Below are 12,315 nucleotides of genomic sequence, written 5' to 3'. Positions count from 1 at the left end.
GCTGTCAGCGTGAGTTCGTCCCCACGTTCGGCGAGAGATTTATTTCTCAGAGTCAACTTTGTGTGCAGACTGTCCTCGGTGTCCGAACACCCCCGTGTGTACACGCAAGCACAAGACCAAGTGCGCACGAAAAAGATCCTGTAATCTATGTCAGAGTTCGGTGGGTTATAGAAACACAAAAATACCCAGCATGGCCATGCTTCCTCCGAAAACGGCGAATGCCTGCCTAAATAACGGGGTAAAAAACGGTCATACACGTAAAATTCCACTCGTGCAAAAAACACGAGTGTACGTGGGAGTTTCAGCCCACGAACGCAGAAGAAGAAGAAGACTTCTGTAGTTATACATGTATTACAAAGTCAAAAGGATACCATAGTAATTCTTGATGCAATAGCCAAATTGATATCATGAAAGGTTCAGCTTGATCCTATCTTACATTCCAATAGAACAAGTTTTAAATGGTTCTGTTATGATCAACAATAACCACGGAGAACAGCATAAAAAAGCTGCCACTTCCTCATTTCTGCATACAATTTGAATTTTCTACAGTAAATGACCAGTTTCCCTTAAACAGTGTTAACAAGAAGGGCAAAGCCCATACGACTCACATGCTTGACCTTGACATGACCTTGACCAAGGTCAAGGTCATCCAAGGTCATGCAACACAAAGCTGTTAATTCAAGACATAGGAAGTACAATGGTGCTTATTGGCTCTTTCTACCATGAGATATGGTCACTTTTAGTAGTTCACTACCTTATTTTGGTCACATTTCATAAGGGTCAAAGTGACCTTGACCTTGATCATATGTGACCAAATATGTCTCATGATGAAAGCATAACATGTGCCCCACATAATTTTTAAGTTTGAAACAGTTATCTTCCATAGTTCAGGGTCAAGGTCACTTCAAAATATGTATACAATCCAACTTTGAAGAGCTCCTGTGACCTTGACCTTGAAGCAAGGTAAACCAAACTGGTATCAAAAGATGGGGCTTACTTTGCCCTATATATCATATATAGGTGAGGTATTCAATCTCAAAAACTTCAGAGAAAATGGGAAAAATGTGAAAAATAGCTGTTTTTTAGACAACATTTATGGCCCCTGCGACCTTGACCTTGAAGCAAGGTCAAGATGCTATGTATGTTTTTTGGGGCCTTGTCATCATACACCATCTTGCCAAATTTGGTACTGATAGACTGAATAGTGTCCAAGAAATATCCAACGTTAAAGTTTTCCGGACGGACGGACGGACGTCCGGACGTCCGGACGGACGGACGGACGGACGGACGACTCGGGTGAGTACATAGACTCACTTTTGCTTCGCATGTGAGTCAAAAACTGAACTGTGGACAGTCAGTGAGATCTAAAAGATAGAACAACGTACAGCCATTAGCAATAGGTGCATGTGGTCCAGAGGGGCATGAACACTTTGCGTAAAAATATTTCAAAGTGTGTTAGTGTGCGTGATTCAGTTATTTATAAGTGTGTTAGTGTGCTTGATTCGAAAATTTCAAAACTAAATTTTCATTTAATTAATATACTTACTCAACTCACATAAATGGCATTAACTTCAGTTCATTGCTAAGATATTGAAGTAGTACTCGACCCTGGTAAGGGGGGAAGTAACTCCCAAAGAAAACAAAGTCCGTAGTCAAGGACGGGAGTCACCTCCCCTACCGGTAACCCGCGCATGCGCGGTCCTACTACCGGCCGTCATTCCCCCACGGAAACACACACCTGTAACACATATAATGTTAGCGGGGATGGATGGGAGGGTATAAACGATGTGAGTTGAGTAAGTATATTAATTAAATGAAAATTTAGTTTTGAAATTTTCGATTCAATCACATATTCTTACCTCAACTCACATAAATGGCAGATTGCACATAAAGGCGGTGGGATACTCACATTAATCTCTTGGAAGTATCTGGCCTGCGGCAACCATAGCTGGGAGGCAGTTGGTACCGTCCGGATGAGTGCTGGCAATGCCCCGGAGGTAGTAGCTGAGGAAGACATCATGAGTCGTCCAGTATGCAGCTTTGAGGACGTCTGACATCCTTCCAGACTTGAGGACAGCTAAGGAAGTTGCCCACGCTCAAGCCTCGTGCGTACGAGGTGATCGAGGAGGAAGGACTGACTGCCCCCCCCCCCCCCTTTTGTGTCTGCCACCACTGATAAGCATGCCTTATAAGTGTGGAAGACCATCTGGAAAGCGTGGTTTTTGCAAAGTCTTTATTTCGGGCTGAAATGATCGAAATAAACAACAACTTCGGAGCTGATGCTCGAAACGGAGCGGTGCGCGACAAGTAAGCCTTAAGCGCGCGTACCGGACAGTTAGAAAGATCCGGATCGCCGGGGGCTAAAAATGTCCCGGAGAGGCCGAATGGAAATGATCGGTGAAAGTTGACCAGGTTTTTGATTCTTGGCGAGAAAATCGGGACGGACACGCAGTGAAACCGAGCCGTCTCTTTCGAAAGTGATATCCCGGTCTAGGCCTGAGAGGCCGTGGATCTCACTGCCCCTCCGCGCGGAAGCGAGCAGTATGAGCATGAGAGTTTTGCGCGTAAGGTCAGAGAGACTAGCGTCTTGTAAAGGTTCAAAAGCACTAGAACGGAGAAATTCGAGTACTAGAAGAACGTCCCAAGCCGGGACAGAAGTTCTCTCCGTTGCAGAACTGAGGGCCGCGCCCTTTAGCACACTCGCGATAACTCCCCCGAGGGAGATGGAGCGTCCAAGTTGCTTAAAAGTAACAGAGATGGCTGAGCGGCGAGCGCGCAAAGCGGACGCGGCGCGTCCCCGAGCGGAGAGCCATGCCAGATGGTTTGCGACCTGCATTGATCGCAGGGCGACCGGGACAACATTGTTAGCCGCAAACCATCGAGTCCAAGCCAGCCAGTGTGACTAGTAGACAGAGGGGGTGGCCTGTGAGCCTTCTGGCCTAAGTCCAAAAGCGAAAACGGAGGCGCCTGAGCACCCCAGTGATCTCCGAACCCTCTCCAGGCGTGAGGATCCAGGCCCTCGGGGCGATTGTGCAGAGTCCCCGTTCTGGGCTGGAAAAGCTCCCCTCGCCGGCGGCCGAGCGGGATTGGCGGGCCGCTGGCGAGCCACATGGGGTCCGGGAACTAATGCTGACTGGGCCAGCGCGGTGCCACGAGAAGGAGATGAAGCCGCTTTAAGTCGGCTTTAGGCTGAACCCTTCCGATGAGTGGAGTGGGAGGGAAGGCGTAAGCCTCTAGCCCTGTCCAGCTGATCGTCATCGCGTCGATCTGCCAAGCTTCCGGGCCCGGAAACAGACACAACGATCGGGAGGCGACGTGAAAATCTCGTGGCGAAAAGGACGACCATCGGACGCTCTACCTGCGCCCAAAGAAGGAGGAGCGCCTGATGGGTGATGGTCCACTCCGTGTGGAGGATCTGGAAGGAACGGCTGATGACGTCGGCAAGGACGTTCAGGCAGCCAGGCAGATAGCGAGCCGAGATCAGGATCTAAGAAAGAGTCTCGCATGCTCGGCTGGACCACAGCAGAGATCGGGACCCGCCCTGTTTGTTGGAATAAGCAGAGACCGCCGTGTTGTCGTAAAGAAACAACACATGGGTGCCCTGGAAAGCGGAGAGAAAGTGATGAAAACCCAGAAAGACCGCCTCGAGCTCGAGGCGAATGTTGTGCCATAGACCGCTGCTCTTGTGACCACCGACCGGAAGTCGTGTGCGTGTCCAAGTGAGCCCCGCAGCCCTTCTGTGCTGCGCCCGCAAAGAGATGCGTGTAAGGAGGAGGAAGCGCTATGGGCACTCCCTGCAGAAGCCAAGGAGTGTTCATCCACTGAGGCGTGGTCTGCTGCAACCAGACCCCGAAACGGAACTGAGACGTCCCAGCCGTGTGACGTCGGATTCCAGACTGAACTGAGCGCCGCCTGAAAAGGGCGCGCCTGCAGTTTGTATAAACGGCGTTGAGTGGGACGGACTGCCCACTCCCGTGAATCGAACACCATGCCTTGGTGCAACACCCCGGGGACGACCAAAATTCTGCCGTAAAGTCCCAAGAAGGGGTGGCCGAGAAACTCCTCTATAGCCTGCTTCCGCAGAAAGAGAAGGATTTCCGCCTGTAAAGTCTCCTGAGCGTCTGGGCTGACCGGAAACCGGAAGTTGGCCGGCGCCCTGGACGAAGGGGCTTTGCCTTCCTGCCAAGGAAGGCGGAACCCCGATCGAATCACCCCCATGCTCCATAGGCTGCTTGTCCGAGACAGCCAAGCTGGAAGAACCCGGAAGAGGCCGCCTGCTACCAAAAGGGTAGAGGCTGGGGGGGGGGGGGGTGACTGGATCGGGGGTGGCTCATTGGGGGTTGGGCTTGCGCCCAGACCCCCGCTTCCCGAAGGAAGGTTTACGCTGGTAAGGACGGGACCGTGACCCACCCCTACCTGCGCGAGACGACTGCTGCCCAGAAGAGCTGTCTGGCGCTGACGCAGAACTCCTTGGTTTGTTGCTGTGCTGCTTAAGAGCGAGTTCCGTCAGTTGCACCACATGTTGGTCACGAGTTTCCTCAGTTTGCTGCCGAAGGGCATCCAAAGAGCGTGACCCCAGCAACGCACCCTCTGAAAAGGGAGAGACTCTCAAAGAGTCTATGGTGGCCTTATCCGTCAGGCGAGAGCCGATAAGAAAAGCCTCGCGCCTCCAGAACACCACCTGAGAGTAGAGCCGAGCAGCAAGCGTCATCTGACTGTCAGTGACCTTCGCAAGCGCCGCCAGGAGCATGGCAGCATCAGCCTCAATAGCATCGTCACGAAACCTAAAAGGCTCGATGGACGAAGCGATGGCTCTCGTGAGAGACCGGATGAGCGTTTCCGCTAAAGAGGTCAGTTCAAGGGAAGAACGCCCGCTTTCCTCCAGCCCGAGTAGACTCTGTTCCGTACAAACGGAAGTCCTATCTCGGCTATAACCATCCTGCCGCAAGCGAGCCAGTTCCGGAGTCACCGGAAGTGGAGCTGTGGGCAGCGAAAAAGAGGAGAGAAGAGAATGTGGCCTGCTAGGCAGCCGCAATCTTCTTGAGTTGGCTGGGAGGCCGCCGCCTGCCTGAGCCGAGGTTAACCAAGGCTGGGCAGAAGGGGGGGCTTCCCCATGAGCAGCCAAAAGAGGGTAGGGTGTGTTAGCGTCCGCCAACACCTGAGCCATCACAAACGGGACGGAAGGAGATTCCATGAAACGGAACTTCGCCCTCGTGTCCCCCGCGCCCGCAAAGTCTGCCAAAGCAGAAGGAGGGGGTGCGACAACAGTAGAGTCGGCGGAGACACCCTCAGGGAAGTACCGTGAGGTTATCTCCGCAGCCAACTCCAGAGGAGGGCCCAGCTTATTGGGAATCCGTAAGGGGGTAACGGATTCGGAACGATCCTCATCCCCTTCCTGTTCCTCTGCAAAACCTTCCTGATCCCCATCGAAAGGAGGGTCCGGCAAACCGGAAACCCACCCATCCACGGAAGAGGAAGTGGCTAACGTCGGTTGAACAGTAGACGGAAGCGCCGCAAACTGTCCACCAACAGCACCGCCGACAACCGGAACCGCCGCGGCGGAACCGGAAGTCAGGGCCGGATGTCGATGCGTGACCAGGGACGGGATAGCAGGGACACTGCCACCGGAACCGCTAGCCCGCTGTCCTCCACCGGAAGTGCCTGCCACAGCACAACCGGAAGTCGAGGACGACAACCCGCGGGTAGGCCCGACCGGAAGCCCCGAGGGGAAACCAGAGGAGCCTACCCCCTGCGAGCTCGAAACAGGAACGGCGGCAGCCGAACCAAGAGCTACAGGACGATGACCGCCGACAGAATCTTGCAGGCCAGAGCTGGACAAGCAAGACGCTGCTGCCTGTCCCCCAGAGGCCGGGACAGCCGAAACTGATCCCAGGGGGGCAAGCTGGCGCGCTTCGCCGCTCCCTAGCGCACCCGCCACGTGATGGACGGTGTACTGCCGGGGAGGAGCCGTCTGTGAACCCGAAGGAGACGCAAGAGCGTAACCAGGGAACGCAGGCAAGTGTGAGCCCCCAAAAAGATGGGGACTCCCACAAACGCCGCCCAACGCCGAAGCGCTAGAAACGGGCGGCGCTATGGACGCGAACCCCCCTGAAAAGGCAGGGGGATCCGCTACCGAACCGGAAAAATCCGGTCCGAGATCAGCCGAAGTGATCGTCGCTGAAGGCCGCAGCCTAGAAAGTGAAGCCACCCCCCCCACGCCAGGCGGGAGGGGAGCGACAGGCCTTTCCGCAGAATGCAAGGCAACCAAATCATGCTTCAAAGTAGCAAACATTGCCAAGATTTCTTCCCGAGACACGGACTCGCTAGGCCGAGGCGCCTGCGAGCGCGAGAGAGGAGAAGTAGCGCGTTCCTGCGTAAGAAAAACCGGTGACGGTGACGTGGAGTCAATCGAAACCCGTTCTGACTTCTTAGTCACCGGGTCAGTAACCAGAACTAAAGACGTAGCCTGTGACGAAGTTACAGAGGCACGCGTCTTTGATTTAGACTTAGACTTGTCCTTATCTTTCTCTTTCCCCGGTGAAGAGAGCAGAGAAACAAGATTGCCCTTGCTTTTAGAGCTTTTGTCCGCCATTTGCAATTTCGAACACGCGCACGTGGAGACGAATTACAACAGCGAAATACTCAAACAAACGCAACGCGCAGCGAAGAGAAGTGAAACGATCTTACCTAAAGATAGCAACGCAAATACCAGGGTCAAATGGCCTTCCACAAAAGGCCAAGGCAAAAAAGATGCCGGAGTACCACAACACGTCTGTGCTCGAGTGTTGAAGTGGGTGGAATGACGGCCGGTAGTAGGACCGCGCATGCGCGGGTTACCGGTAGGGGAGGTGACTCCCGTCCTTGACTACGGACTTTGTTTTCTTTGGGAGTTACTTCCCCCCTTACCAGGGTCGAGTACTACTTCAATATCTTAGCAATGAACTGAAGTTAATGCCATTTATGTGAGTTGAGGTAAGAATATGTGATTGAATCTGTTATTTATAAGTGTGTTAGTGTGCTTGATTCTGTTTGAAGTCAGGGGCAGGGGGAAGGAATTAAATGCGGACACATTTTAAAAACCAATCTTTACCTACATGTATATTCTTTTCACTAGATTGCCCATGCTGACACACAATCACACAGAGGCAAGATCTTACCTGGTACCTGCATGCTGACACACAATCACACAGAGGCAAGATCTTACCTGGTACCTGCATGCTGACACACAATCACACAGAGGCAAGATCTTACCTGGTACCTGCATGCTGACACACAATCACACAGAGGCAAGATCTTACCTGGTACCTGCATGCTGACACACAATCACACAGAGGCAAGATCTCTGCATGCTGACATACAATCACACAGAGGCAAGATCTTACCTGGTACCTGCATGCTGACATACAATCACACAGAGGCAAGATCTTACCTGGTACCTGCATGCTGACACACAATCACACAGAGGCAAGATCTTACCTGGTACCTGCATGCTGACACACAATCACACAGAGGCAAGATCTTACCTGGTACCTGCATGCTGACATACAATCACACAGAGGCAAGATCTTACCTGGTACCTGCATGCGTGCAGGTATAGAAGCAGATCACTTGGTTTGGGATCGATGTACTTCAGACGACAGCTCTCGCACAGCGGGTCCAGTACCCAGCGGTCAGGATCAAATCCCTTATGCTCTACTGCTTTCACATCCAGCTTCTGTGACTCTTTCCCCTCTCCAAACTTTGCACTACTATCTTCAGAAACTGTGCAACCAACAGCGTTTGCCACACTATCTGCTGTTGTCACGTCTGGTGCCAAGTCTGTGGCTGAGAAAGAATGAGAGTGTTCTGGTTCTCCACTTGCTCCTTCTCGATGTGAGTCTGCATCACCACCAGAAATGCTGCAGGATTCCTGTCCATTTTCCTTGGTTTGTGCCGTTGCTTCCGCGGACAGCTTTAGTCTTTTTGGCACAGGAGAAGCAGCAGGAGAACTTGTGCCATCTACACCTTCCTTGGTTGATGAGTCTACCGTGAGCACTTCTGTGGTGTCAGGAGTGGCAGCCGAGGCTCCTGTTGAAAGTCTCTCTGTGAAAAGTGGGTTCTCTCCATCGCACCACATCCCTACGTTATGTTCCCCCATGATTCGTTTGCACAGCTGTTAAACAGACAAAAACAGAACATCCATCAATGCAAATCATCATCATTCGTAATTCCTCAATTCAGCCCAGACTAAGATAAATTCCATTGCCGCAGAATCCCTCAACTAAATTTTTTGACGCTAGTCAGCTAAATGTTCAGTTTTGTTTTGTTATCTTGTTGCTAACCTCCATTTTTTAAGAAATGTCCAAAATAAAGATTTAGCATTTCTGTTCGTGGCACTAGCACTTTGTAGACATTTTTGTCACCAAAGCGATGAAGACCTTCAAAAGCTGGCATTCAAAATGGGTTATGAGAAATAAGAATTTGTTTCGGATAGAACAAAACAGCAAAAAAGAGAAAGGCATTAAGCCTTTTTAATCCTACCTCTTCATGTGAAACATCGCAGTGTCCACCCTTGCCACGAAGTGGCCCCCATGACGGACTGTTGTAGAAAGGGTCATTCACAATCGGATGACCTGAAATATATTCACAAGAGTATCCTTATACACATTTGATAATGCAAAATGACATACAAGGGGTAAAATAATGGGATACACATTTCAACCATACCCAAACAGAACTATGCAAGCACACCCAAAGATACATGGCATTGCTTCCTTTGAGCTTCTTGAAATTTTATAGGCATATTAGATCACATATAAAAACTCACATCAAAGTATCTATTACTTGTAAGTGAACTACTATTTCTTTAAACAAAAGAACAAATAACTAACTATTATATTGAACTTTTGTTTTGTGCTCTCCTTCAACTTTTGTTTGGGGGAGGAAGGGGGGGGGGGGGGTGGGGGGGGGGGTGGGGGGCATAGCGTGGGAGTGAAGTGGCTGTTGGAGAAGATAGCAGCAAGGAAATAAATTCAGCACATACTTATTCACAAATCTGCAAAATCCAATAAACAAAACAAAATACCAACCAACAAAATAATCATGTGATCTCATTAAAGATACAATGTACCATATCAATAATACAGTGGAACTCGAAAATTTTTAATTAAATTTTCATTTGATTAATATACTTACCCGAGTCACATATTAGCATTGACGCAGTCGAGATGCTAGGTTGACTGAAAAAACGCTATCCCGTCTATAGTATAAGGGAAGCAACCCAAGCAAAAAAGTAGCAAGCTTGCTACCCTGGGTTGCCTCCCGTAGCGTGCATCACGCCACAGATCTCGTACCCAATACGAGACACCCTCATTCGACTTCTAGAATACAAAGAAACTAAAAGCGGGGAAGGTGGGAGGGAATTACCTATGTGACTCGGGTAAGTATATTAATCAAATGAAAATTTAATTAAAAATTTTCGATTAAATTACATATTCTTACTCCGAGTCACATATTAGCAGATAACTCCAACAAGGTGGTGGGTAAGATCAAAAAGTTCAAACTCACTCTAAAGTTCTGGAGAGACAAAAGCCAGCTGCCGCCAAGGAAGGAATAGGCCGAGACCCATCCTGACAGAGGGCAGCAATGTCTGCAGAACCTGATAAGACAAAAATCCTAGCGCCAGAAGCTGTGCGCAGGACATCATCCAAACCCCATAGGCCAAAAAGGCCAAGGAGGAGGCCCAGGCCCTGGAAATGAGCTCGGGCCGAGCCGAGGGAAAGATAGCATAAGCTATGACCAAGGCGGAGGGAAAGAAAATCCCTTGCCAAGAAACTGGCCCACTGCCAAAAGTCAGGAAAGGATCCTGTGAGAAAGCAACCACTGACTCACTCTAAACCCTTGCCAGGAACTGGCCCACTGCCAAAGGACAGAAACGGACCGAGAACCACCCTGATTGACAGCCGAGACGTCTCTCAGGCAAGAAATGCGAAAGACAACCTCAGAGAGCCAGTAAGCTGTGCCCAGCACTTCTTCCAATCTTCTGAACCGTAAAACAGTCTGGAAAAGGACCCCAGTCTTGGAAAAACCCGACCAAGTAGAGAGAAGGACAAGCTGCCCCCCCCCCCCCCCCTTAAATTGGAAGGAAATGCTAATGGCCTGGAAAAGATCCGTGCGTAAGGTTGCCGGCTAAGCCCTGAAAAGGACCGACCCTCACGGAGACCATAAGGCAGACATGCCAAAGTAAGAAAACTTTGGGATGGAGTGAGGCCCAAAAGGCCGTTGAGAGAACAGTCAGCTCCGGAAGAGTGACCAAACTCCAAACCGGAAAGAGAGAGACGCCTGAGTATCAAGTACCAGGGTCCAACTCAATGAGCAAAACTCAAGGGAGACGGTCACCAGTCGTCCCCTGCCCATCCCTGCGAAAGCAGAGAGAGGGGTAAAAAAGGGGACGAAGCGACCTAAGGTAGTGCATAAGCACCGCAAATGCGGACCCGCAGTGGCCAAATCCTAATGTGACCGGAGACCGGAAACAAAATGACAAAAGCCAGCGTGATCGCAGAGCAGACTGCTTGTAGGTAATTGAAAATGAATCAAAAAACCCGAAACAGAAAGGACGAAGCTGGTAAGAAAGACGGAAAACCGTGAAGCGAACCAGCCGTCAGACTCCCGAGACCAGAGTTCTCAGTAATAGTCATAGTTGCAAGTGAAAAAGGGGTGACCAGGCCGGAAGCCCAACCCAGCAGAAATCGTCCCAACTCACATCATGCAAGCATGATGGAGAAGAGGAAGAGACGAAATCCGCAGTCACAAGAACCAATTGCCAAAGTCGCAACACGACAGGCAGGAGACTATAACACAGGCTAAGGCCGAGAGCCTTGCTGCCCGTAGGCCGGCCATTGCACCAAAGTACTCAAAGTACACAGGCACAGTAAGAAACCAAAAGTTTCGGCCGCCGAAAAAGATGCTGGCCTAGAGGCCAGCACCGAGAAAACTGGAACATTAGCTAGACCTCTGCCCAAAAAGGGGAGGAGTAGCCAAAAAACCTGAGAAAAAGTGACAAGCCAAGAATGACTTCTCAAACATGCATTGCCCAGACAATGCACCCTCAGGAAAATCTGAATGTTACTTCCGAGGCCAACTCAAGTGAACCTTAAGTTTGGACGAAACACCAGAACACGTCTGATCGCTAGAGAAAGACAAAGTCAGACTCGGCGAAAGACAAACCTGGACCAAGTCCAGAAGCTCGTGGCAAAGAGAAAACGGGGAAGCCCAAAGGCAGAAACCCCCCTTTAAACGGAAATCGACCTCTCAGCACCCATACGCTTGGAAGGAGAAAGAATGTCGAAGCCCGAAGCCACAAGCACAAGGAAAGCAACAACCACCACTGCCAACGGATGAAATGGCTGTTGCTTCCGCCGAGGCTAAAACCCCGAAGCCCTAAGGCCGGCTGTTGTTTCAAAAACCCAGCGTACCTATGACGGCTGTGAAAGAAACAATCTCACCTGAGCTGAGGACTTAGGCCGCTTAGGCTGAGTCCGCTTAGGTATAGCCTGCTTAGGAGCGGCCTGCTTTTGCTGCTTTCAAATTGAAGCTCAAAAGAAGGGAACCGCTGTTCTCTGTTGGTCTCAATCCCCTGCTTCTGGCATGAGAGGCCAGGCTGCCGGAGAGAGACCGTCCACCAAGGATGACGAACTGAGAATGTTCCTTGTTGACTCCTCAGAAAACCGGGAGTGGGCAAGAAACAAGTCCCTTCCGCACGAGACCGCATGGAAATAGTGCCGAGAGGACAGCCTCATCTGTGCCTCGTTCACCCTTGTAAGTGTGGAGAGGAGTGAGACACTTCCTCCGCGTCCTGCCCTTTACTAAGGGGAAAGGGCGCCAAGGAATCTGCCAGAGCGCGAGAAAGCGCCCGCAGGAGAGTCTCGGAAATGGAACTGAGTTCCAAAAGTTGTCAGCCCCCTTCCTCAGAGAATAGGAGATTCTGCCCATAGAACGGCACAACCGAATCCTTCCTCAACGGCTTCTTAAGAAGCGAAAGAAGTTCCGGCGTGACCGGAAACGGTGCACGCGGACGGGGAAAGGCCAACAGGAGGCTACGAGACGACCTTGGCCAAGGCAACTTCCTCTGGTCCGCTAAGGGCACGAAGGAGGAAGCCTGCGCAGGAGCGGCAAGGTATTCCGATGCCAGCTCCGAAGCTGAACCCTGAGGAACCAGCAACGAAACCGACGCCGGAGGCAACCCCCTGTCGAAGAGGGGGGCTCGGCGAAAAGGCAAAAAGGCGAAAAGCTACTAAGGGCGATTCTTCAAACCAGAAGTAGCTGCTTCCTCTTTGC

General features: G+C 50.9%; 2 protein-coding genes across 2 annotated transcripts in view; both read right to left on the bottom strand.

Annotated features, from left to right (window-relative positions):
• The window catches only part of LOC138961581 (E3 ubiquitin-protein ligase RNF166-like), a 52,550-nt gene that overhangs the window by 12,120 nt on the left and 28,115 nt on the right, over window positions 1-12,315 (bottom strand). The window lies entirely within an intron of this gene.
• LOC138961509 (pseudouridylate synthase RPUSD2-like) overlaps window positions 1-12,315 on the bottom strand; it is a 30,380-nt gene that overhangs the window by 1,547 nt on the left and 16,518 nt on the right. The window contains exons 9-10 of the mRNA XM_070333166.1: window positions 8,521-8,612; window positions 7,571-8,152 (exon numbers count right to left, since the gene is read on the bottom strand). Of these exons, the coding sequence (XP_070189267.1) occupies window positions 7,571-8,152; window positions 8,521-8,612 (674 nt within the window). The remainder of the gene's footprint in view (window positions 1-7,570; window positions 8,153-8,520; window positions 8,613-12,315) is intronic.

The sequence above is a fragment of the Littorina saxatilis genome, linkage group LG1 (assembly GCF_037325665.1).
Source record: "Littorina saxatilis isolate snail1 linkage group LG1, US_GU_Lsax_2.0, whole genome shotgun sequence".
Taxonomy (NCBI): Eukaryota; Metazoa; Mollusca; class Gastropoda; order Littorinimorpha; family Littorinidae; genus Littorina; species Littorina saxatilis.
The sequence above is the reverse complement of the archived record's forward strand: the minus strand, read 5'-3'. Positions and strand labels throughout refer to the sequence as shown.